Source organism: Lactuca sativa, chromosome 5 (genome assembly GCF_002870075.4).
Source record: "Lactuca sativa cultivar Salinas chromosome 5, Lsat_Salinas_v11, whole genome shotgun sequence".
NCBI lineage: Eukaryota > Viridiplantae > Streptophyta > Magnoliopsida > Asterales > Asteraceae > Lactuca > Lactuca sativa.
The window spans coordinates 359,810,238-359,833,667 of NC_056627.2; the positions used below are offsets into that span (position 1 = coordinate 359,810,238).

The following is a 23,430-nucleotide window of genomic DNA, read 5'->3' on the forward strand; positions in this document are numbered from 1 at the left end:
ATTTATATGTATTATGTATTTTTACGAATTTATGTATTACGTATTTATGTATTCTTTTAAGTGTTTTATATAGATGTTTTTATATATTTATGTATTTTAAATGTATAAACGTATTGTTTTACGCATTTATATGTATTTTTTTTTTTAACTATTTTACATATTTTTTGTGTTTTTTTATGTATTATGTATTTATATGTATTTTTGCGTATTTATGTATTCTTTTAGTTTTCTTATATAGATGTTTATGTATTTTTATGTATATTAAATGTTTAATTGTATTATTTTTACGTGTTTATATATTTTTTATGTAAAAATAATACACTTTAACATTAAATGTACATAAAAATACATAAACATCTATATAAGAAAACTAAAAAAATACATAAATACGCAAAAATATATATAAATACATAATCATTAAAAACACATAAAGACACTCAAAAAAATATGTAAAGTACTTAAAAAATACATATAAATATGTAAAACAATACGTTTATACATTTAAAACACATAAATATACAAAAACATCTATATAAAAAATTTTAAAAAATATATAAATACATGATACATAAAAGATATGTAAAATACTTAAAAATAGATATAAATACGTAAAAAATACGTTTATACACTTAAAATACATAAACATCTATATAAAAAGCTTTAAAAAAAATACATAAATACGTAAAAATATATAAAAATACATATAAATACGTTTATACATTTAAAATATATAAAAATACGCAAATATATACTTATAAAAATATCAAAAATACAAAAATACTTCAAAATAGATATAGATATGTAAAAAATATGTTTATACATTATATAAAAATTTTGACGAAATCTGCAAAAAAATCCTTTTATTTTCGAAAAATTAACAATTTGGTCTCATGATCTGCTGAACAGGTTAAAAAGGACTAAAATAAATAAATTAGCCGATTTCTTGGGCTTTTGTATTCAAAAGGTGAAAAAGTCAGGAAATTTTTATTCAAAAAATAAAATTTAGGACTTTATTAAAAATTTGCCCAAAATATCGAGATTTTTCTGAAGATATCTCTATTTTCATCAACCACAAAAGAAAAGAAAAAAAAAAAAATCCATGTTTTATTATTTAACTCTAGTTATCACATATATAATTTTAAGGCTTCACGACAAAATGTTTTTATTGAACTATGACTAAGATTTGACTAGAATGTTTGTTAGATTATTCTAAGGTATCCCCACGTGCACCAGCAACTTGAATACGCTCCACTGTGTCATGTTATCACGAAGCTTCAAAGAAATGGCCGCCGGCGATTGTTGTCAAAGTTGAATTCGATTCAACCCACCACATACGACCCTTCTTTATAATCAATGAATTCTTTCCGAATAATCCTATTGATATTTATACGATCAAACTCACGGATTTAAAAGAAAAATCGAGGCTTGAAGCGATGGAATCAAATCAAGAACCCACCGGAAGTGGAGAACGAGGAAGAAGAGAAAATAAGTACAGAGGGATACGACGGAGGCCATGGGGGAGGTACGCAGCAGAGATACGTGATCCGACGAGAAACGGAGCGCGTTCATGGCTAGGAACTTTTGATACGGCGGAGGAAGCTGCTAGGGCTTATGACAGAGCTGCTTATGCTTTAAGGGGTCATCAAGCTATTCTTAACTTTCCTAATGACGGCCATTACCGGAATGTTGAATCTTCCACGGCGGGGCTGCCGTCGAGCTCCGGGTTTGCTTCTATGGCGGCATTGCCAGCAAACTCGACGTTATTATCAATGTCCTCTTCGTCATCGCCTTCTTCAAATATATCTTCGAGGGATAACAATGGCAGATCGGAAAGAGAGCCGGTTATAGAATTGGAGTATTTGGATGATAAGCTTTTGGAGGACCTCCTTGGCAAACATTCACCAAACACAAGGATTTAACACCAAAACTGAAAGATACTTAAGTTCGAATCTCGTATTTAGACATAATTAATAAACTAGGTTAATGTTGAAAAACGAGAGATTTCATTACGGGATTGCGGATACATGGAATTTTATGTAACAAACATTCAAAAAATTTATTAAAAAATGTATTTTATTGACGTATATATTGAAGTACGTGTTTCCTGTGCTATCTGAACGATTGCTTATTGAATTATGTTGGATTTAGTATAAATACACGTGGTTTGCTTTAAGCATGTATGGAGACTGAGATGGATAAACATGAATATATGTTAAATTTTGATTTTGATATTTTGTCGTTACATGTAAGATGACTATAATATAATATGTATGTGGTTGGTATCGGTAACGGTTAAATTAACAAGAAATTGGGGTTTATTATTTATGTTACACTACTAGAAAACTGGCCCATCACAGATTTTGTAGTTAAGTTGTAGGTAAAACGGTTTGTTTACGGAAAAAGATCTATAGAAATATACCTCGTGGGTCGTTGGACAGAACCTGTTTTACTGGTTACCTACGGGATTTTAGCTACAAATTGTCTACAAGATTTATTATCTATTGATTGCTTATGACTTTTCCAATTATTTGTGACAGATCTATATACCGTAAATCCATCCTTAAAATGATTTTATTTAAAACAAATTGAAAAATAAGGAGGTCTTTTTTGCCTAAAATGCAGAAAAACAAATAATGCATTACAAATGTAGAAAAAACTCATTATTCATATTCATCGGCCAAAATAAAATGTCACTAACATTCACCAAAAAACTAGGAACTATCTAGCAGATTATCGGATGGGTTGTTCATAGTCTAAAAATGACCGCAAAAATAAATTGCCTAATACATTTCAAATGTTTACTATTCATAAAACTAGGAACTATTTGATGAATTACTTTGTGGGTTGTTCAACTTTCTCAAAATGATTGTAATTTGTTCTTCTACTTGAGCTTGTCACACATCCATTTCATGTTATCTTATTTGAAATCATGCATCCAATATTTCAGCTTCTCTTTCTTTCAATTGCAAATCCAATATAGTTTTTCTCTCAACCTTTGCATCTAAAAATGGTAAGAACATTAAAGTTAACAAGTTTTTCATTTTCTCTTTAGAAAACGTGTTGATGATTATATATGTTACTGGATGTTAAAGTGGATCGTAATTGTTGGTGTTGTGTATGTATGATAATAATGTTTTACTTAATACAATGGAACAATTATATTAAGAATTATGTCAGAGAATGACCTCTTAATCCATAAAACAAAAATGCTACGGAAAATAACACATTCGTCCAACTATGTATTTTGAATTTACTGAATCAGTCTCATAACTTATTTTCGTGTTTTGTAAAGGAATAAACTCTGAAGTGGTCTGTCTTTTTAGTCCCTATAACCTATCATTATCAGTTTCATGTACTAGATGACTTTTAACTAATAAAAAACGTTAAATTAAATCAACCTCACCTCTTGTCCACGTTTCCCCCTAATCTCTCTCTCTCACACACAGACACTCATTGGTTATACTCTTCTTAAAGAGGGGTTGAGTCTAAGATCATCACCATTAACCACTATCAACTTGTGCTTCACCTGAACTGCCAAAAGGATCTCGATGTGGATGTCGATTTTTATTGTTGTTTGTTATTGAATATGACATCCTTGAGGCGTTTCTTCTAGGTATTCGTATTTTATGGTGAAGTTTCTAATTTGGGAAGTGTCAGGTGAATGATTTTGGGTTTTTTTTATCTAGGTCAGGAGGATTTTTCCATTGGAGAAGAGCTCATCCGTAGGTGTAAGATTGGAGGCGGTGCAGAAATCAAATTAAAAGTGGGAGATAGAAGAAATTAGTCTAATCTGTTGGGATCAGAGTGAATCGAGTTGATTTCTAATGATGGATTATTGATATGATGTGAGAAGGAGATTTGTGGGCTTATAGGAGCTTCGGAAGCAAGGCAAACATTGACATGCATGGATGGATGGGTTTTTGAATGGAAAATTGTTGTAAGAAGCAAGAAGGGATGATTTATAGGCAAAAGGAAATCTTTGGTGAGTGAGTAGAAGGTTTTTGTTTTATATTTTCTTCCGACAATGACGAGAGCTTTGGCAGAGCCACGTACATAGTCGAAGGTGGTAATCAGTCGAAGATCCGATTGTTGCCAAACCTTGATTTCTTTGGTAACTCCCGCGATATAGGGCTAGATGATTGAAGAATAATGGGGTAATTATTTGTCACGGTGATAAATAGATGTTTTGAAAGAAGATTAATTAGGATAAATAATCTAAACGAAAGTCGTAGTAATCATAAAATTGAGAGCATGTATACAGAGAACGTCAGATTCTTACTTCATATGAGGAAGTTATGATTTTTCGAAGTTTCAGTATGGTAGTATGTAACACAGAAATCGAATCTTAGATCGGCCGATTGTTAGGAAAACGATCTAAATAAAAATCGAAGATCTCATTATTAGGAGACTATCGATATAAAAACAATCGAAAATGGATGTCGAGCGAGAGAGTTATAATTTTTATACGAACTTTAACAGTTTAAGCTTGTTAACAATATAACTTTAAAAATTAAGTAAGAATTAGCCGACAGAGACTTAATGAAAGGTTTAGATCTCGTCGATAGCTACATGTGGATATAAAGTGAAGGCTTGTATCGATTGGATACACTTCAACTATGAATAACAAAGAACAAACTAACTATACAAAGATTATGTGTTCTCATGAAGAGAACAGAGGTCACAAAGACAGTCACCAATACATACATTAGGGTTTCACCCTAATGTTGAATATATATATATATATATATATATATATATATATATATATATGATTAAAATAACTGATATCCATTAATTAAGGAATGTATACCTATCTAAGTAAAGGTCTAATCCTAATCGAAAAGATTACGGATCATATATCTATTCTATATATACGTATAACTGCCTAATATACAAAGATCAATATCTTTACATTGACACTGATAAGGTCTTGTGTTGGCACTAACTCTAGCGGTGACATTGGTGCTGGTGCTGGTAGTCAACGTGTAAAGTGTTGACTCATCAGATCATAAGGTGTGACCTTATGATCTCCCCCTAGATGATGATGTCAAAACTAATCTTCAAGAAATTCTTTAACATTTCCTTCCCATGAGAAAGTGTATTGGCTCTTTCTCACTTTTGGTTGTCAGTAGTTGAAGCAGTAAGAACAGCGGAAACAATCAATGTAACATGAGTTGCAGTAGAATGATAGAATTTTTATATGCTCCCCTTAGATTTATAGCATCTGACATTTGTTCCCCTTGAAAATGGGAACTTCCTTTCTTAAAACTGATAGCATAGTCTATTCTTCACTTTGAGATATTTGCCCAATCATAAATGAGGGTATATTGAAGACAACATATCGAAGACCATGTGTCGAACTATAACCATGTGTGAACTATCTCCCCTAAGAAAATGAATGAATTCACTTGAGTATATGATTATTTCTCCCCTTTTTGACATCAGCAACATATATGGTACTAGCGGAAGCGATCAACTTATTTGAATTACTTAATCAATGGATCAAGTATGCAGCTGATTATTAAGTGAGATTGTGATGTCTCCTGATAGTATGGGTTTTAAATATCATTCAATGACATAGTGTTGTGAGGTCTCATCAGCGTATGTTTCTACATGCTGAATCATTAACTTCTTTTATTAGAAGAATAATGGGAAAGAATGGAATGATGCGTGTAATACATTCTGGTATGAAATGTACCTATCGGCAAAGAGTGTCAAAGATTTATCAGTGTATGGCTAATACAGTGAATCATTAACCTCTTTAATAGAAGAATTATTGGGAAAGAATGGGTAGGTGCAGTAATATATCACGAACACTGATATACATCGACACAAATTTTTCGAATTCTTATCAGCGTCTAGCTTCATACATTGAATCATGAAATTCTAAAGAAGAATATGTTGGATAAGGTGTCTAAGTCCATAAATATATTTGAGATGTACTTGACGTGACCCGACATGGTCCATTTGGGTTGCGCTTCACCCGAGCAATTTATGGACAATCTTTGAGAATAGTATGTTTATGATTTATTAATATATTATAAGCTCTAATATATTAATATGAAATCATATTATTTAATTAGTTTTGATCTAGAATTAATTTGGTGATCAAAAAGGTGATTAATTAAATACGGACTCTTGTATTTATATAGTGTGGGCTATTGCTTATTTAGAATGGGCTAGGCTTGCATGGAAAGTCCATGGATAGTACATGGAGCTTTAACCCATGGATCTCAAAATGAAAGGTCATGGGCATTAGGGTTTACATAAATGTAACCTTAATCCACCACACTATATAAAGGGGTCCTTGGCACTTGAAATGGCACTAGGGTGTGTGAGAACTAAGGTGTGGACGATTTCTAGAAGTGTACTACCATTCTCTCAAGTTTCCAAAATTTATGGTGATTTGTGACTTCTGTTTGAGGCATCCACATTATTGGTGCTAGGCTCTCAAACTCCAAGCAATTGACCACTACTAAAAGGTATGTAATCCTACTAGTGTTTTATGATTCAAGTACCCCATAACATGCTAGTTAGGATGTAAACCTTGGAAAGTCATTATTTGCATGTATCTTAGAGAAAACATAGATCCAAGGTTTCTAGGGTTGCATGTACACCATAGGAGTGTTAGAATGCTCGAAACCCTTTGGTGGTATTAGATCCTAGGCTTGTTTTCTTGATACTTGATGCAAACTTGTTAAGAAAATCGATAAAACTGCATTCTACTAAGTGAACTCAATGAGTCCATGGAGGACTCGACGAGTCCATGTGTAAAATCATCCTACTCGTCGAGTAGGTTCATGCACTCGACGAGTAGGAGGCCCTGGATGCAGATTTTTGAGTTTTGTTGTTGGAAATGGACTAGAAACATTACCCTAAACTGTTTTGGTCTTATAAAACTTGTTTTAGATGGTGTAATTGTTATGCTAATCCATTTACAATGGCTATTATCAAAATTTCAAATTTTGTATTGTTTATTTATGATTCTTGAAATTGTTGATATGGATGTTCATACACTTATGAGTTTAGAAGATCATAGGAATTATTTGCAAATAGTTTGTTAGTTTAATTCTTGATCTTGATGTGTTTTAATGGAATCCATTATTTGTCCTCAAGTTATGGATTACCAAAATTCATCATTTAAAGTCCATTAAAGAAACACATAAGTTACATGAAAATGAAGAGACTTCATTTTCATAAATCATTAACTCAGAAGTTATGAAGTTGAAAAGTTTTGAAAGTTACAAAACTTACTTGCCCTTAAGTTTTGGAACATGTAAAGTCTCACACATTTTAGTAAACTTTAGTTTCAACCCCTAGAATTTTAAAAGTTAAAATTCAACCCTTATACTTTATAATATTATAAGTTTATATATATATATATATATATATATATATATATATATATATGTGTGTGTGTGTGTGTGTGTGTATAAGAACAAGTCGTTTTACTGTTAGTAGGCCTTATTCACGAAGCCGATTTCTAAGGGGGGTATAAGGTTGTTGCCTATAAAATGACAGCTTAATGGGTGTCCACTCTCACCCATCGCTTCCTTGACTGGTGGAGGGTCGTTAGCCGAATGGGTAGGACAATGACTTTAATCCTCATTAAAAGTATGATGATTGTAAAGTAACTAAATGTTTTTTTTATAAATTCCCAAGCTTAGTTACTTTAGGAAAATGTGAATATAGTGCTAACCCATGAAATTACACGTTGCACTTTGCTTAAGTCGTTAGTGGAGCATGTGTGGTTAACCGGCATACTAACCTGGACTTAACAAGGTAGGAAAATGGTGACTTAAGGTTTATCATAGATCGGTGGAGCGCATGTGGTTAACCAATACATCGAATAGGTGATAAACATGAAGAGTACCAAGTAATTTGCATGGTTAATTCACACCTTGTTCTGTGATCCTCGGCATCCCAGTCACAAAACTTGAAGGGCACACTCGAGATTGAAACATGCTATTTAAAAGGTCAATGAATCTCAAAAGAATCTAGGAGTTTCAAAACCAATTAAAACCTAATAATTTATTTCATTTTTTATGGTGGAAATTGGTGAATCGTCATTCACCTACCTTCAAATATTTTATAGCTTGGATTACGGCATCCCTCTTCTAAGTTATAAAACATTGTGTTGGCTCCTAGCCTTAATATTACATTTGGGTGTCTTATTAAGGACTATCTTTGTATCTAATCTAAACTTTCTTTCTTTTTCAGATGTCTTCCAACAATGCTGCTTCTGGCTCAAACCCTTCCGGCTCCTTCTCTCTCATGAAACTTTGTGGGAGAGTCATCTTCGATGGATCCAACTTTATGGATTGGATCAGGAACATCAGGATGGTCACTCGATATGAGGACAAGGAATATGTCTTCAACAAGGAGCTTAAGGAACTTGATGAGTCGTCTGCTACTCCTGAGGAGATCGCTGAATACCGAACTCATGAGAGAGATGCCACCAAAGTGGCATGTATCATGTTGGCCACAATGACAGCCGAGCTCCAAAAGTCCTATGAGGACTATTACCCTTTTGAGATGCACCAGGACTTGATAGACCGCTACCATCAGAGTGTTGGTCAAGAGCGATATGAAATCATCTTCTCCATGATAACAACCCGAATGAAGGATGGTGAACCCATCACGGGCCACATGCAGAAAATGCAAAGATATGTGGACCGTTTGTTGAACCTGAATGTGAACTTCCCCGAGGAGTTGGCAATTGACATCATTTTGCACTCCTTACCTTCGTGTTATGATTAATTTCGGATGACATATCACATGAACAAAGAAGAAGTTACACTCAAAAAACTTCAAGGAATTTTGAAGACCACGAAAAGTGGTATTAAAGGTAAGTCGGTTGTTACTACTCCTACTCCTACCGCGACCCCTGTCTTGGCAATCGGGCAAGGCAAAGGAAAGAAGATGAAGAGCCCTTCTAAGGGTACCAAGGGAAAGTCCCTTGATGGCTCCTCTTCAAGTGGAACCAAGAGAGGTTCTGTCACTCCTTCTGCCAACCCCAAAGAGGCTCAATGCTTCTATTTCCATGAAAAGTCACACTGGAAGCGAAACTGTCCAAAGTACCTGCAAGATATTAAGGATGGGAAAGTGAAACCCAACCATGTAGGTAATTACACTATATTGTCTAATAAATCACCCTATTCTAATTCTTGGGTCCTTGATACAGGTTGTGGTATTCACATATGTTATGATTTGCAGGGACAAAGAAGAAGTGAGAATGTTGAGCATGGGAAGATAAACTTAATCATGGGGAATATGAAAGCTCATGTCACCAAGATTGGAGTTTATTCTTTGTTTCTAAGTAGTGGGTTAACATTAGATTTGAATAAATGTTGTTACTCGTCTGAAATGGCGAGAAATATTATTTCCTTTCATGGTTTGTACAAACAAGCGTTTACCTTTTCGTTTGATAATGAATATGGTGGTATTAATGCTTTCTTTAATAATGTTCTTTATTTTAAAGCATTACCTTGTGATGGTCTATATGAAACTGTGTCGGTTGTTGATAACCTAGGAAATAATCTGGTGTGTATCAATTCTTTCGCTAACTTGGATAAAGCATCATTATGGAATTGTCATCTTGGACATGTGAGCAAGAAACGAATAGGACAAATCCAAAAGGATGGAGTTTTGGAGTCGTTTGACCTAAATTCAGATGATATTTTTGAATTTTTTTTGCTTGCTAAAATGACAAAGTCACCCTTCACTAGTACTTGTGTTAGGGGTGAGGGTTTGTTGGATCTCATACATACTGATGTGTGTGGACCCTTCAGAACCGCCACAAGGGATGCTAACCGCTTCTATGTGACTTTTACTGATGATTATAGTAGATATGGATATGTCTACTTAATCAAGCATAAGTCAAAAACCTTTGAAAAGTCCAAGGATTTTAAACAGGAAGTGGAGAATCAGTTGGGCAGGAACATTAAGATGCTTCGATCCGATCGAGGTGGTGAGTATCTTAGTATAGAGTTCCTTGACTATCTTAAGGAATGTGGGATTGTCTCACAATTGACGCCTCCCAGAACACCGCAATTGAATGGTGTGGCTGAGAGGTGTAATCGAACCTTGTTAGACATGGTTCATTCCATGATGAGTCGAGCTTCGCTACCAATCTCATTTTGGGGGTATGCCTTAGAGACTGCCGCCCATATTCTTAATCTAGTCCTTACAAAGAAGGTTGCCAAAACACCTCACGAGATGTGGATTGGTAAAGTTCCCAATCTGGACCACATCAAGATTTGGGGTTACGAGGCATTTGTGAGGCGCGAGACTCACGATAAGCTCGAACCTCGAAGTGAGAGGTGTATGTTCATCGGCTACCCACAGAAATCCTTTGGTTACCTCTTCCACATACCCAGTGATAATGTGGTCTTTGTAGCAAGGAGAGGAGTCTTTCGTGAGAGAGAGTTCATAAGCCAAGGAAGCAGTGGAAGGCAAATTGACCTTGAAGAAATTCAAGAGTCAAGTGGTGAAGGACCCTCAAATCCTAGCAGTCAACTTGAGGACGAAACTCCTATTGATCCGACTGACGGTTCTGTACCTCTGAGGCGTTCCACGAGAGTTAGGAATGTACCTGAGCATTACTATGGCTTCCATATTACTGCGGAAGGTGATACATTTATCAGTGATAACACACTGGTAAATTTGGATGAACCTAACAGCTATATGGAAGCCATGGCAGGCCCTGAGTCTGCTAAATGGAAAGAGGCTATGGACAGCGAGATTCAGCCCATGTATGACAATCAAGTTTGAACTTGGTGGACAATGTACCGGGTCGTAAGACGGTCGTGTGTAAATGGATCTTCAAGAAGAAGACCGACATGAATGGAAAAGTGCACACTTATAAGGCACGACTGGTTGCGAAGGGCTTAACTCAAACTCAAGGAGTTAATTATGATGAAACCTTCTCACCAGTAGCAAAGATTAAGTCTATTAGGGTTATGCTAGCCATTGCTGCATTTCATGATTATGAAATATGGCAAATGGATGTCAAACCGCTTTCCTTAATGGAAAGTTAGCTGAGGATGTTTACATGAGTCAGCCAGAGGTTTTTGTCAGTGCAGAGTACCCTGATAGAGTGTGCAAGCTTGAGAAATCCATTTATGGATTGAAACAAGCATCGCACAGCTGGAACCTTTGTTTTGATGAGAAAGTCAAAGATTTTGGCTTTTCGAGAAGCGAAGATGAATCTTGTGTGTATGTCAGAGCTAGTGGGAGTATAGTTAGCTTTTTGGTACTGTATGTGGATGACATACTACTCATAGGAAATGACATCCCAACTTTGCAGGAGGTTAAATCCTGGCTTGGGAAGTGTTTTGCTATGAAGGACCGTGGAGAAGCTGCCTATATGTAACGCCCGGGTTTCGGGGCTAAGCATTTTTAGACAGTGTAATAGTCTAGGTCAACTATTGTAACTCTTTTGAAGTAATAAAGATGATATAATTGAATACCATGTGAATTATGTGTATTTATGTGTTTATTACTTATTTATAAATGTATAATAAATAAAGGATGAAAATAAGCGTCAAAATTAAAGTGTGAGATAAACCCGATATCTTTACATAAAGTTGTAATGGACGAAACAAGGATTCCGTAGATATAATGAAAGCCGAAATCCGAGTTATAACGAAGAAGTTATGAGCCGTCGAAGTTTCGCGATGAAACCGACACGATACCGGGAAGCGTAGATAGTGAATTTACGATAGAGAGAGTTTTAGCTTTAGCGACCTAAACGGAAGTCGTAGGATATGTTAAACCGAGAGGGTACATAAAAAGAACGCCCAAATCTGACTTCGTATGAGATAGTTATGATTTTTCGAAGTTTCGGCTTAGCAATGTACAACCCGAAGTTTGAATATTAGATCAAGCGGTTTTTAGCCGACACAGCCTAAACGAGAATCAAATATCTCGTTATTTGTAGCATAACGACAAAAAGACAGACGAAAACGGACGTCAGATGAAGAAGTTATGAATTTTTAACGGACCAATCCTGTCCCGGCCTGTTAAAAATATAACTTTTAAAAATAATTCAAAATTATACGACGGAGTCTAAAAAAAAGTTGTAGAGTATGTTCCCTCCTACGCGTGTATATAAAGAACGTAAAAAACGGAGCTCGTATGCGAGAGTTATGATTTTTAGAAGTCGGGGTGGAAAATCATGAACCTAGTGTGAAGGTGATGACGTGGCAGTGCCACAGCCGTCCGATGAAGATCAGCCTCACATCCAATGAACGATGTGTCGCCTCGCGTACGAGGTCCGATATGCCCCGCGTACCTTTAGTCTTATATGTCCGATGTGTGAGACAGTTGGCACCCTTATCTGAAGACTACGCCCAGCGTAGCCAAGGACTACGCCCAACTATGGGAGTCGTCAGGACAACAACTAGGAATCTTCAGTGAGATTCAACATTTGAGGTGAGTTTACTCACCATGTATAGCAGGTCGAAGGCATCAACGCTGACCCAGGATTTGATATGTTAGAATACTCATTGTCTGTGTGGCACTAGTGTGTTTATGTGCTTGTATGCTTTCTGGGCGGGGCCTGATGATTTTCTTGCATGTTATTATTTGATATGAATTGTATGTATACGGGACCCATTATGTGAGTTAGGGCGAGGCCCGTTATACTCATTAGGTTGGGCCTGTTATGCGAGTTAGGGCGGGTCTCGTTATACTCATTGGGCGGGGCCCGTTATGCGAGTTAGGGTGGGGTCCGTTATCTGTTATATGTATGGTATATTGTATTTTGGGGAACTCACTAAGCTTAATGCTTATGGTTTTTAGTTTATTTTTCAGGTACTTTCGGTTCCAAAGGGAAGAGTTCAAATTGAGTGCATCGCACACACCATATGGATTTCGCACTAGAGATTTCACTCTTATTTTTATGATGTTTGATACACATATTTTATTCGAGATGTATGGAAATGTTTGGAATACTGTTTTTACTTAAATTGAAAATAAAATTTTTGGATCATGTTTTTAGGATGTTACAAGAACCCTCAATGGTATGGATGATATTGGAAGGATTCCTAGGGTTTCTAGAAGCCTCCTGGTTACAGATAAGGAAAGCATTTGAATTGGGATTAAATATATTATTTAATCAAGCCAAATATGGCATTGCCTGCAAGTTACCTAAACTATAAATAGGGCCCCTAGAGAGCAAAATTCCGTGCATTGCCTTTCTAAGAGGCTTATGAACAAAAATTCCTTCTCCTTCCTCTTTTTCCTCTTCATTCTAGGGTTTTTGGGTTTTTGGTGTGAGTCATTAGAAGCATCATACTTTTGGTACTAACTTTTCAAGATCTACAAAGGAAGGGATTCAAAGAATTGTTTACTACAACAATTCAAAGGTATGTAACCTTGGATCTATTAATTTAGATTATAGTAGGATTCTCATAGGGTTCTTTATATTCATAGTATGTTGCTATTAATTATGAAGACAAATATCCTTATAGGTTTCATGTTCCTTTAAGTGCTAAGTGATTTTTTGCATTTACATGTAATATTATAACCTATAAAACCCATCACATATTATTTTGCATCAAATCATTTTAAATCATAATATTTTGTATCATATCATTTTTGGATCATATTATTTTCGATAAAATGATCTTAGATCATAATATATTCAATTTCATTACGTTTTTGTTTATAAAAAATCTGGATAATTACATTTTTTAAAGCATCTAGTTTTAAATCATAAAATATACGATTAAGGATTATAACATATTTAGATCAAAATGTTTTTGGATCATAAAAAATTAAGTATGATAGACATGTTCAATCGTAATTTTTTTGGATAATAAATATTTTGAATCATTTCATTTTGGATGTTATTTTCAACATTACTTTTTTTTAAATCTAATCATTTAAAATAAAGTGTGATATATAGACGACCCTATTTATGATTTTTTTTTTCGAAAAGCTCACAATATATGATGTATAGCAAGCCTTTAAAATGATTTTTTATTCGGAGAATGAAAATTTTCACATCTTATTTTTTATTAAACATTCGATTCCTTGAAACAAAATGTATGTAGGCTCAACAACAATATTGTTTTAATTTATTTTACAAACTTACTAAAACAGTAAGACGTTGCGTTTTTAGATTTGGAGAAAAAAAATTCATTATATTTTATAAAAACTAATGTTTCTTAAAATTAAAATATGAACACTTTATAATATATATTTCTAAAATTCTATTTATAAATTCATTAATATAGTGAGTATAAGTATTCCGTAAAGTTTTATGACTTTTGAAAAATATTTTTTTTGTGGAGTTGTTTTTTTATAATAATAAGATTTTTTTTTTCAAAATTTCATGATTATGCTTGTAAGTCCCAAAACTATGGATCTTACGCAATATCAATCTTAATCGCTTAAAGAATGCGGAATGTTAGATAAACAATGATTCAAGAACACAAAATAGCTTCAAATGCACACGATTCTATTATCAATAAACCGTCTGGTACATAAGAACTCAAAGCAACCGTGAACAAAATAATGGAACTCCTAACCTCTAAACAAATGTGTGTGTGTGTGTGTGTGTGTATATATATATATATATATATATATATATATATATATATATATATATATATATATATATATATATATATATATATATGAGCCAAATACAATGCCATAAAAAGGTGCAAGCCCGTTATGACCGAAATCACCATAGTGATTTCGGTCCTTACAACCGCACAATATAAACCCAATAATAGAATACTAATCTTAGCCCAAGAACAAATAACAATATAAGCCCAACATAAACCACAAAAATATGACCCAACAATCTCCCCCTTGGTTTATTGTTGGCTATATTTATGGTTTCTCCACAAGATGAACTTCAGAACCAGCTAAAGCTCTTGCCCACAACTTCTGATCAATAATCTTCATGGTCATGCCAGTAAATTCTTTCGCAGCAGCCTCGAACATTTCATTTTCCACCATAAGTTGTTTCCTAGATAATGTGTGAATGCCACGCTCACCAAGTCTCAGCAAATCCCTGGGATCAACGAGATGAAACTGATCCTTTTCAGTCTTGATCACCATAGTGGTTGTTGCCTCATTATATACCCATAATTGAAGATCATTTAGAGAACCATCAGGTATAGGCTGAGAGAGAGGAATCTTTTTCGTCTTCTTTCTAGGCGGCTACATAACGTTTACCATGGTTTTGTTGGTGTGCGGATCGATAACACCTTTGACCTTTCTAACGAATGAGGACGCTGTTGACATGCCTGCAAAGTTATGCCTCGATTTGTCTTCTAGAAATTTTTTAAACGCCCAGGCCTTGGGATCATTTGTAGGATTGTGAAAAGGATCATAGACTAGCTCTGCAAGATCAACCTTAGTCCAAGACAAAAAAAATCAACCTTCTTCTCATAGTATTCAATATTTTCGCTCCTCCGTTTCACAACCCACATGTTCTTGTTAGCTTCAAATCCCCACATGCGAATACCTGAATGATCGTCGTATCTGTCAGCAAATTTTCTTTTCCCAACTTCTTTAATGAACATCTGAGGTTGATCATTAGTTGCATTCTCATCAGAATTCTTCATCAGAAGCATTTTATTTTTCCTCAACACACTTACTTTCTTTTATTTCTCCCGTCTTTCTTCAGCTGTAGCGGGACCAGAAGATAAATATTTATCAATGTTGGAATCTGGGGTAGGTCTAACCACCACCCTCTCAGAAGTCTCAGGTGCTTTTGCACTCTCAGAACTAGATGACTTGAACTCATCACCAAACTTTCCAATTAGTTTGTCTTTAAGATCAAAGTAGAAAGTTGTTAGTCCACCAAGATTAGCTTGGAGTTCTGAGATCTGTTTATTCTTTTGAGAATTTTCTTGTTCTAGCACCGAAACTCTCACATCCAACTTCTCGATTAGCACATCCTTTTCAATGGATTCCTGCTTCAAAATCAGTATCTCTTGTCTAAGCTCAGAGCTAGTATGTTGTGAGTCCTCATCACCTCCTTGTCCTGAACCAATACATATACCATTTCCTCTCGACTGAGGAATAGAATCTTGAAAAGAAAGAATCTTGGCCGGCTTAATGGATGCAACATCGTGCTCTGGAGGTGGTGGAGCAGAAGAACTTCTTGAAGCAAAGGTTTCCTCATTTGCTACGAAATTAAATTCATCGTCAAAATTGGAAATCTGAGTGTCTTGATGAATCTGGGCTGATTCAGAAATTGGACCTTGAACATCTTCTTAAACCTGGGCTTGTTCAATGAGTGGGCTTTGAACATCTTCATGAACCTGAGATGGTTCAATGCTTGGGCTTTGAACATCTTCATGAACTTGGGCTGGTTCAACTATAGAAATTGATTGTTGTACTGCTTAGTGATAATCACTCCCGGCCTTGGATCTCTCTGTCTTCGCTTCTTTGGCATCTGGGACGCATTTGGTTCGTCTCTATCACTCTCAGATGGAGATTCAATAGTAACAGGAACTGTTTGGGGAGGCTTCATTATAGTATATTGTAGTTCTTTGATAAGTGCATCCATTTGTTCAGGCATTGGAATATTTGGTGCCTAAAAATATTGATTTCAGTCTCTGTCTCAGCCGGGTTAATCACGGCTTCATTGATTGCCTCTATCGGTGGAGCAATCAAACGAAAACTCATATCATCAACATCATCATCATCATTGTTATCATCATCATCATCATCGTCATCATCATCATCATCGTTATCATCATCAGAGACTTCAACCGAACTACTGATATTTGACCTTAATGGTGTCATATGTTCTTCTGCCACTATAGCAATTTGAGTACTGGAAGATTGGATGCCTTTTATCTCTGCAAATTTTCCAAACTTAACCAACTCTTTCAATCCTTGAAAAGCGACTTTGGCAGCTTGTCTTGATTGCTTCATGAGCCCAAAGGTATTAGGACCCAAAGCTTTCATGTCCAAAGTATCAGAAAATCTCTCGATCTGGGGATATCTTTCATTCAGAATCATCTGAAGAAACCCGAGATACATTAAGAACAAATCCTTCTTCCTCCCTTGGAGATTCCTTTTCATTTCTTCAAAAATGTACTTTGAAAAGTTGTAATCCCAGTTCATTGTCAAAGCAACAATGGTTGAGGTTGCAGTCTGACTAATCTCATCAAACCCTCCCTTCCTTCCAGAAATGCAACTCACAAAGTAGTGCCCCAGAAACCTCCAGTAAGGTGGCAACAGCTTCTTGATGGTGGGGGGGATAGGTTCCTTCATAACACATCTTCTCAAGTACTTCCTTCACTTGATTAATAGGGTATTCAATTGGGAATGCAAGGGCATCACCATATTCAAGTACTTCGCGAATAATTTGCTCATAAACAACTACTTGAGTTCCTTTCACCAATGATTCAATAGAACCAGCTCTATCCGCTCCCTGAATATTGATTGAGGCATTTTTCTAGAAATCAGCAATCAGGTCCTTGTAGATAACTGGATTAGAACGCAAAGCATGAGAGATTCTGCAATTATTCAAACCCACAATCATGGATTTGAATTCTTTATAAACAGCAGGTGGATCCATAAGATATCCAACAACATTGTGATTTTCAAAGAACTTTAACTGATTTGCCATTTATCTGCACCAAACGAATTAAGTGAGAACAATAAATTTTAATTAAAATCAAAATTAAAAAAATTTATTTAATTTTAATTTAAAAAAATAAAGTTTGGTCCACTATGGTAGATTTTGGTCCAGATAATTCCTTTATGTGTTTTCGGTCAAGATCAATTTCCCCTTATTATTATTATTTTTATCGTTTTTGGTCAAAATACTTTTGACCAAACGTTTTCGGTCAAACATATTGTTTTCGGTCAAAAAATATGGTTTTCTATTGGATCCGAATCAAACCGAAACCCGAAAAAAAACCCGACGATTCATCTTTGACAGTTATGCCGGAAACCACCGTCAATACGCCGGAAAACTCCATTGCCCACCTGCAACACTTCTAAAAAACACAATAACATGGAGACATGATGTTCATATTATGTATACCTTGAAAATATTTCAGGAAAACAAATGAAATTTGATGATTTTGACACCGTCGATGAACTGTTCTAGCCTAGGGTTTTGGAGAGAAAAGAGGGAAACAGATTTCGGTGTGGATGTTGAGAAATGAAGCGAAAAAGAAGAAAAAAATGTTTTTTTATATCCAAGGAGATTGGGTTCTCGGCCTTTTGGGCCACTGAAATCAATGGGCTTCTCTTAAGAGTTTAATTTGTTTCGGAGATAGTCAAAATAATAAAAAAATAAAATTTGAAGTAAAATAAAATAAAATAAACACACTTAAATAAAAATATACACTCAAAATAAAATAATTTTTTTTAATTTAATTTTTTTAAAAATAAACAAAAATACACTCAAAATAAAATAATTTTTTGAATTTAACAGAAACAAAAATAAAATACAAAATGTACAAAACAAAAGCTTTTGGGATCAAAGTTGTCAAGCAATTCAATACCGTTTATCAGCACACACCTGCATGTTTAGCTCCGGTCAATCACCAATATTATGGTCCACTTAAGCACAAAGGATATTGAAAAATTGGACAGATTATAAGTGACAAGACATTGCAACTATATTTCTAAATAGACCATTTTACTGACGACGACCAAGGATATTGTTGTCCACTCAAATTCAGCAGTGAAATCTACAGACAACCTTTAGTTAATTCAATTTAGAAATGCATATGTTGTATCCCATGTCGGATGTCTTCCAATCACGCAGAGGGAGCAACATATGAATAACATAGATAGAGAGTTAGAGAGATAGAGGGGTGCATATGTTGTGTCCTAGGTCGGATATTCTGATCACGCAGAGGGGACAATATAAGACTGACATAGATGGATAGAAAGAAATATAGATAGGGATGTATAGAAATAGAGGTGCATATGTTGCGTCCCAAGTCGGATCTTCCGATCACGCAAAAGGAGAAACATATGATTGACAAAGAGGATAAGAAAGAAAGACAATTTCACACCGACCTACTTTATCATAACCCCCCCCCCCCCCGGTCACCCTATCAGCACCAGAATTAAGGACATTAGTCTGTATATTGAAGAAAAGTTGAGCCACAGTTCTAGATAATAAGTAACCTTGATGTATCTTGTAGGTTCCCTGTTTATCTCACTGGTCAATCTATCTAAGCATCGTATGGTCAGTCCAAATGAAATTATCTAAGTCCAGATGAGTTAACACTGTCAAGTCCTTTCCATGTCAGCAGTGTCTACTCCTTTAATTTTGAATCCTTCGTGCCTACCAGCACATTGAACACAGAGTCTAAACAATTTAGCTTCAGTGCATTACACGCATCTCATATTGCCCTTTAGCACTACACTTCATATCACTTGCCAAAAATACTTACAAAAGAAAACATATTTTTTGTATTTTTGATTTTTTTAATTTTTTTTAATTTTTTGATTTCTCCCCCTAAATTTGTGCATGGAGAAGAAATTAAATAAAGAAATGCGCAAATTTAAACACACAGAAAATAAAAATAAATAAATAAAAAATAGAAATTTAATCTTCAAAACGAATCATTTTCAGAAAGCCCACAAGCACATCGAAACGAGCTTTACTGAAAGGTTTGGTAAACAAATCCGCCACGTTGTTATCAGTGTGAATTTGTTCCAAATGAATGAGTTTAAGCTCATAACATTCTCGAATAAAATGAATTTTAATGTTAATGTGCTTGGTTTTGGAATGTTGAACTAGATTTTTATCAATTTGAACGGTCGCATCATTATCACAAAAAATGGAAGTGTCTAGAAAGTTCAAACCGTAATCCAGCAATTGGTGTTGAATCCAGATATCCCAAGAGCAGCAGGCTGAGGCAGCAACGTATTCAGCTTCAGCCATTGAGGTCGACACCGTTTGTTGTTTCTTGCATTGCCATGACACCAATCGGTCCCCTAAAAACTAACATCCACCCGATGTAGATTTCCTGTCAAGATCACACCCTCCATAATTGCTGTCAGCAAAAGCATATAAATCAAAATCGGCATTTTTAGGATACCAAAGACCCAACTTAGGGTTACCTTTAAGGTACCTCAAAATTCTCTTAACAATAATTAAATGAGAGAGTTTAGGATTAGCCTAATAACGAGTGCATTGACAGACGAAAAACATGATGTCAGGTCTGCTGGCGGTCAGATACATCAAAGATCCGATCATCGATCGATATTTTGTTTGATCTACGGATTCCCCATCTGGATCTGGAGTCAATAGTGATCTTTCTTCCATTGGATTTGAAGCGATTTTTGAATCTTTAAAGTCGAACTTTTCTAGCATGTCTTCCACATATTTGCCTTGATGCAATAAAATTTCGGTCAAATCCTGTCGAACCTGTAACCCTATAAACATTGTCATCTCACCCTGCAAGCTTATCTCAAATCTTTTATTCATTACATTCTCGAACTCTTTGCATTGCTCTATGTTGGTTGACCCGAAGATGATGTTGTCTACGTAGATCTGTACGACAATCAAATCTGCATCCACTTTCTTGATGAATAATGTCTGATCGATCGTTCCCCTTGTGTATCCGTTCTCAAGCAAATTTTCAGTTAAGGTAGCATACCAAGCTCTAGGAGGCTGATGCAACCCATATAGAGCCTTGTCCAGCTTCTAAACATAATTTGGAAACTTTGGATTGACAAACCCGGGTGGTTGATCAACGTAAATCTCCTCCTTCACGAATCTGTACAAGAAGGCTGTCTTGACATCCATTTGATAAACTGTAAATCCCATGTAGGAAGCATATGCTAGGAATATACAAATGGCTTCCAAACGTGCTACAGGAGCATATACTTTTGTGTAGTCAATACCCTTTATCTGCCTGAATCCGTGAATGACCAAACGAGCTTTATTGCGCATAATAACCCCGCTATCATCTTGCTTATTTCTGAAGACCCAACATGTTTCCAAAGCCTTTTTGCCCTTTCGTAGCTCTACCAACTGCCATACTCTCAACTTCTCAATCTGATTTAGTTCTTCATGCATTGCATCTACCCAACTTGGTTCATTTAATACCATGGTCACACTCTTTGGTTCAATTTGTGATATAAAGCAGGAGTAGAGACACTCGTTGACATCCCCGCTTTGACTTCTAGTCTAGACACCGCTTTTTAGTGGACCAATAACGTTCTAAATAGGATGATCATGTTGAACTCTGGTTGGGATAGGATGGCTGATATCAGTTACTGTGACTGGAAGATTTGTGATGTTGGCAAGTTTGCCCACTGCCGAATCACCTCCTTCTGACTGTCTGTGATCATGAGAAGTACTTGCAACAAATTCATTTGTGAATGGCTCTGGAAAGAGAAACTCCATGAAGGTTTGTGTGGCAAATACATTTTCCTTTGAGAGAACCTCAGCTTTTTCGGGAGTAGGGAAAGTGGCTTGCGGGTCAGATATAGACTTTTGGATAGTTGAAGAGGACGATGTATTTGGTGTGGCTGCATCCACCATAGGAGATTCAAGAATGACCATAGCTATACTCAAACCTAGGCATGTACCTGAAATATCATTTGAAAACACATTGAAAATTTTAAACAAAGAAGTGTAATCAAATAACCAATCTGGTTCAACTCGAGCGTCTGTTGTGGTTTCTTTCAGCCAGCGCACATCAAATGACTCCATGATTTGTTTGGTGGATTTATTGTAGAATCGATAAGCAGTGTGTCTAGAATATCCCACGAAATAGCAGTCATCATCCTTTGAATTAAATTTAGGAGTTGATTCCAGGTGACATAGTATGCAAGGGTATCCAAAGATCCTAAAGTGAGCAACCGTCGACTTATGACCATACAAAATTTCATATGGAGTCTTCATATGTTGTTTGTTGATCAGAACATGGTTCTGAACATAGCATGTTGTGTTAATGGCTTCAGCCCAGAAGAATACCGGTAATTTAGAGTCACAAACCATGGTCCTTGTTGCATCAACCAGAGTTCGATTTCACCGCTCCGCTACACCGTTTTGTTGAGGTGTCCGGGCAGCATTGTACTGACGTAATATGCCCTTTTCGGCACAAAAATGATCCAGAACAACATTCTTGAATTTAGTGCCGTTATCACTTCGAATCCCCTTCACCTTCTCGTTGTTCTGATTTTCAATAAGCACAATAAACTTTTTTTATGAGTTCAGTAGTTTCGCTCTTATTTGATAAAAAGAATACCCATGTAAAGCATGATTAATCATCGATTATAACCAAGCGATAAGAGTTTCTATTGATGCTCAGAATGTTCACGGGACCAAATAAATCCATATGAAGTAGTTGGAGAGTTTTGTTGATTAGGTTGACCAGTTTGGGCTTGTGTGGCTTGTGATAATGTTTGCCTTGAGCACAGGCCACAAAATTTTCAAAAGTAATGAAATCCTTTATTGGAAGATCTTGGAAAATGTTATTCTGAGCAAGGCGATTTAGTTTCTTAGAATTTTCATGACCGAGACGATGATGCCAGAGCATAGCATTGTGTTCTGAAACTTTTGAGAATATACATGCTACTTGTTTGGGAACATTGTGGTTCATGTCAATGATGTATGCATTCCTTTCACACTCAGGTCTCACCAAAATCTAATCCTCTAGTATGAGGATACCAAGCTTCAAAATTAAGCATTCCTTGTTTGTAAAATGAGTTGAAAAACCTTTGTCACAGATCTAAGAGACACTCAGCAAACTGTGTTTCAAATCTGGAGCATAATTAACAATTTCAAAGCTCAAAATGCCATTAGTAATCGTCCCCTTTTGAGTGATTTTTCCTCCTCCTCCCGCAAAGGAAACATACCCTCTATTAAAGTTTTGAATGTCATGCAACTGAAAGATGTCTCCTTTCCTGTACCTAGAACATCCACTATCAACATACCAACGTCTGATGATATTCCCCCATAGTTGTTCATGCACAATGTGCGAGATTAGTTAGATTTGGGGACCCAATCCATAGAGACACTGGGTTGACCATTTCCATCTACACATTTAACTTCTTGCTATACCATATCCCATGAATCTAATGATGTACTTGACGAATTTATAGTACGGTGAGGTGATTGGGTCGTAGGACCTTTGGGTACCCATCTATAATCAGGTTTAAGAATTTTATTACTAACATAGATGGGAGCTTTGACATTTGATTTTGAAGCCTTTTTGTCCTTTATGTTTGACCTTTTGGGTATCCATCTTTGGTTAGATGATGACCCATGAGATGACTTTGGGGACACCGATCTCAGTTTGACCAATTTCGGTTTTGCCAAAGTATCTTAATTTTGTTTTGAAATCTTTTTGTCTTTATTTTCTTTGATGACTTGATTTTGATTTCGGTCTTTATTAGCGTTCCAATCACCATCATTGAAACGTGACCTCGAGGAACTTCTTTTGAGAGATCTTCCTCATGATACGTTTC

The 23,430-nt window shown here is 35.6% G+C and overlaps 1 protein-coding gene across 1 annotated transcript; it reads left to right on the top strand.

Annotated features, from left to right (window-relative positions):
• Positions 1 to 1,263: 1,263 nt before the first annotated feature.
• Positions 1,264 to 2,112, top strand: LOC111902509 (ethylene-responsive transcription factor ERF098). Its single transcript, XM_023898333.3, has one exon. It carries the CDS (start codon positions 1,434 to 1,436, stop codon positions 1,917 to 1,919), a length of 486 nt encoding a protein of 161 aa, XP_023754101.1. The 5' UTR covers positions 1,264 to 1,433; the 3' UTR covers positions 1,920 to 2,112.
• The last annotated feature ends 21,318 nt before the right edge of the window (positions 2,113 to 23,430 follow it).

What these genes read in the sequence shown, in the direction of transcription:
- LOC111902509 (XM_023898333.3), top strand. Translation starts at nt 1,434, where the DNA reads ATGGAATCAAATCAAGAACCCACCGGAAGTGGAGAACGAGGAAGAAGA.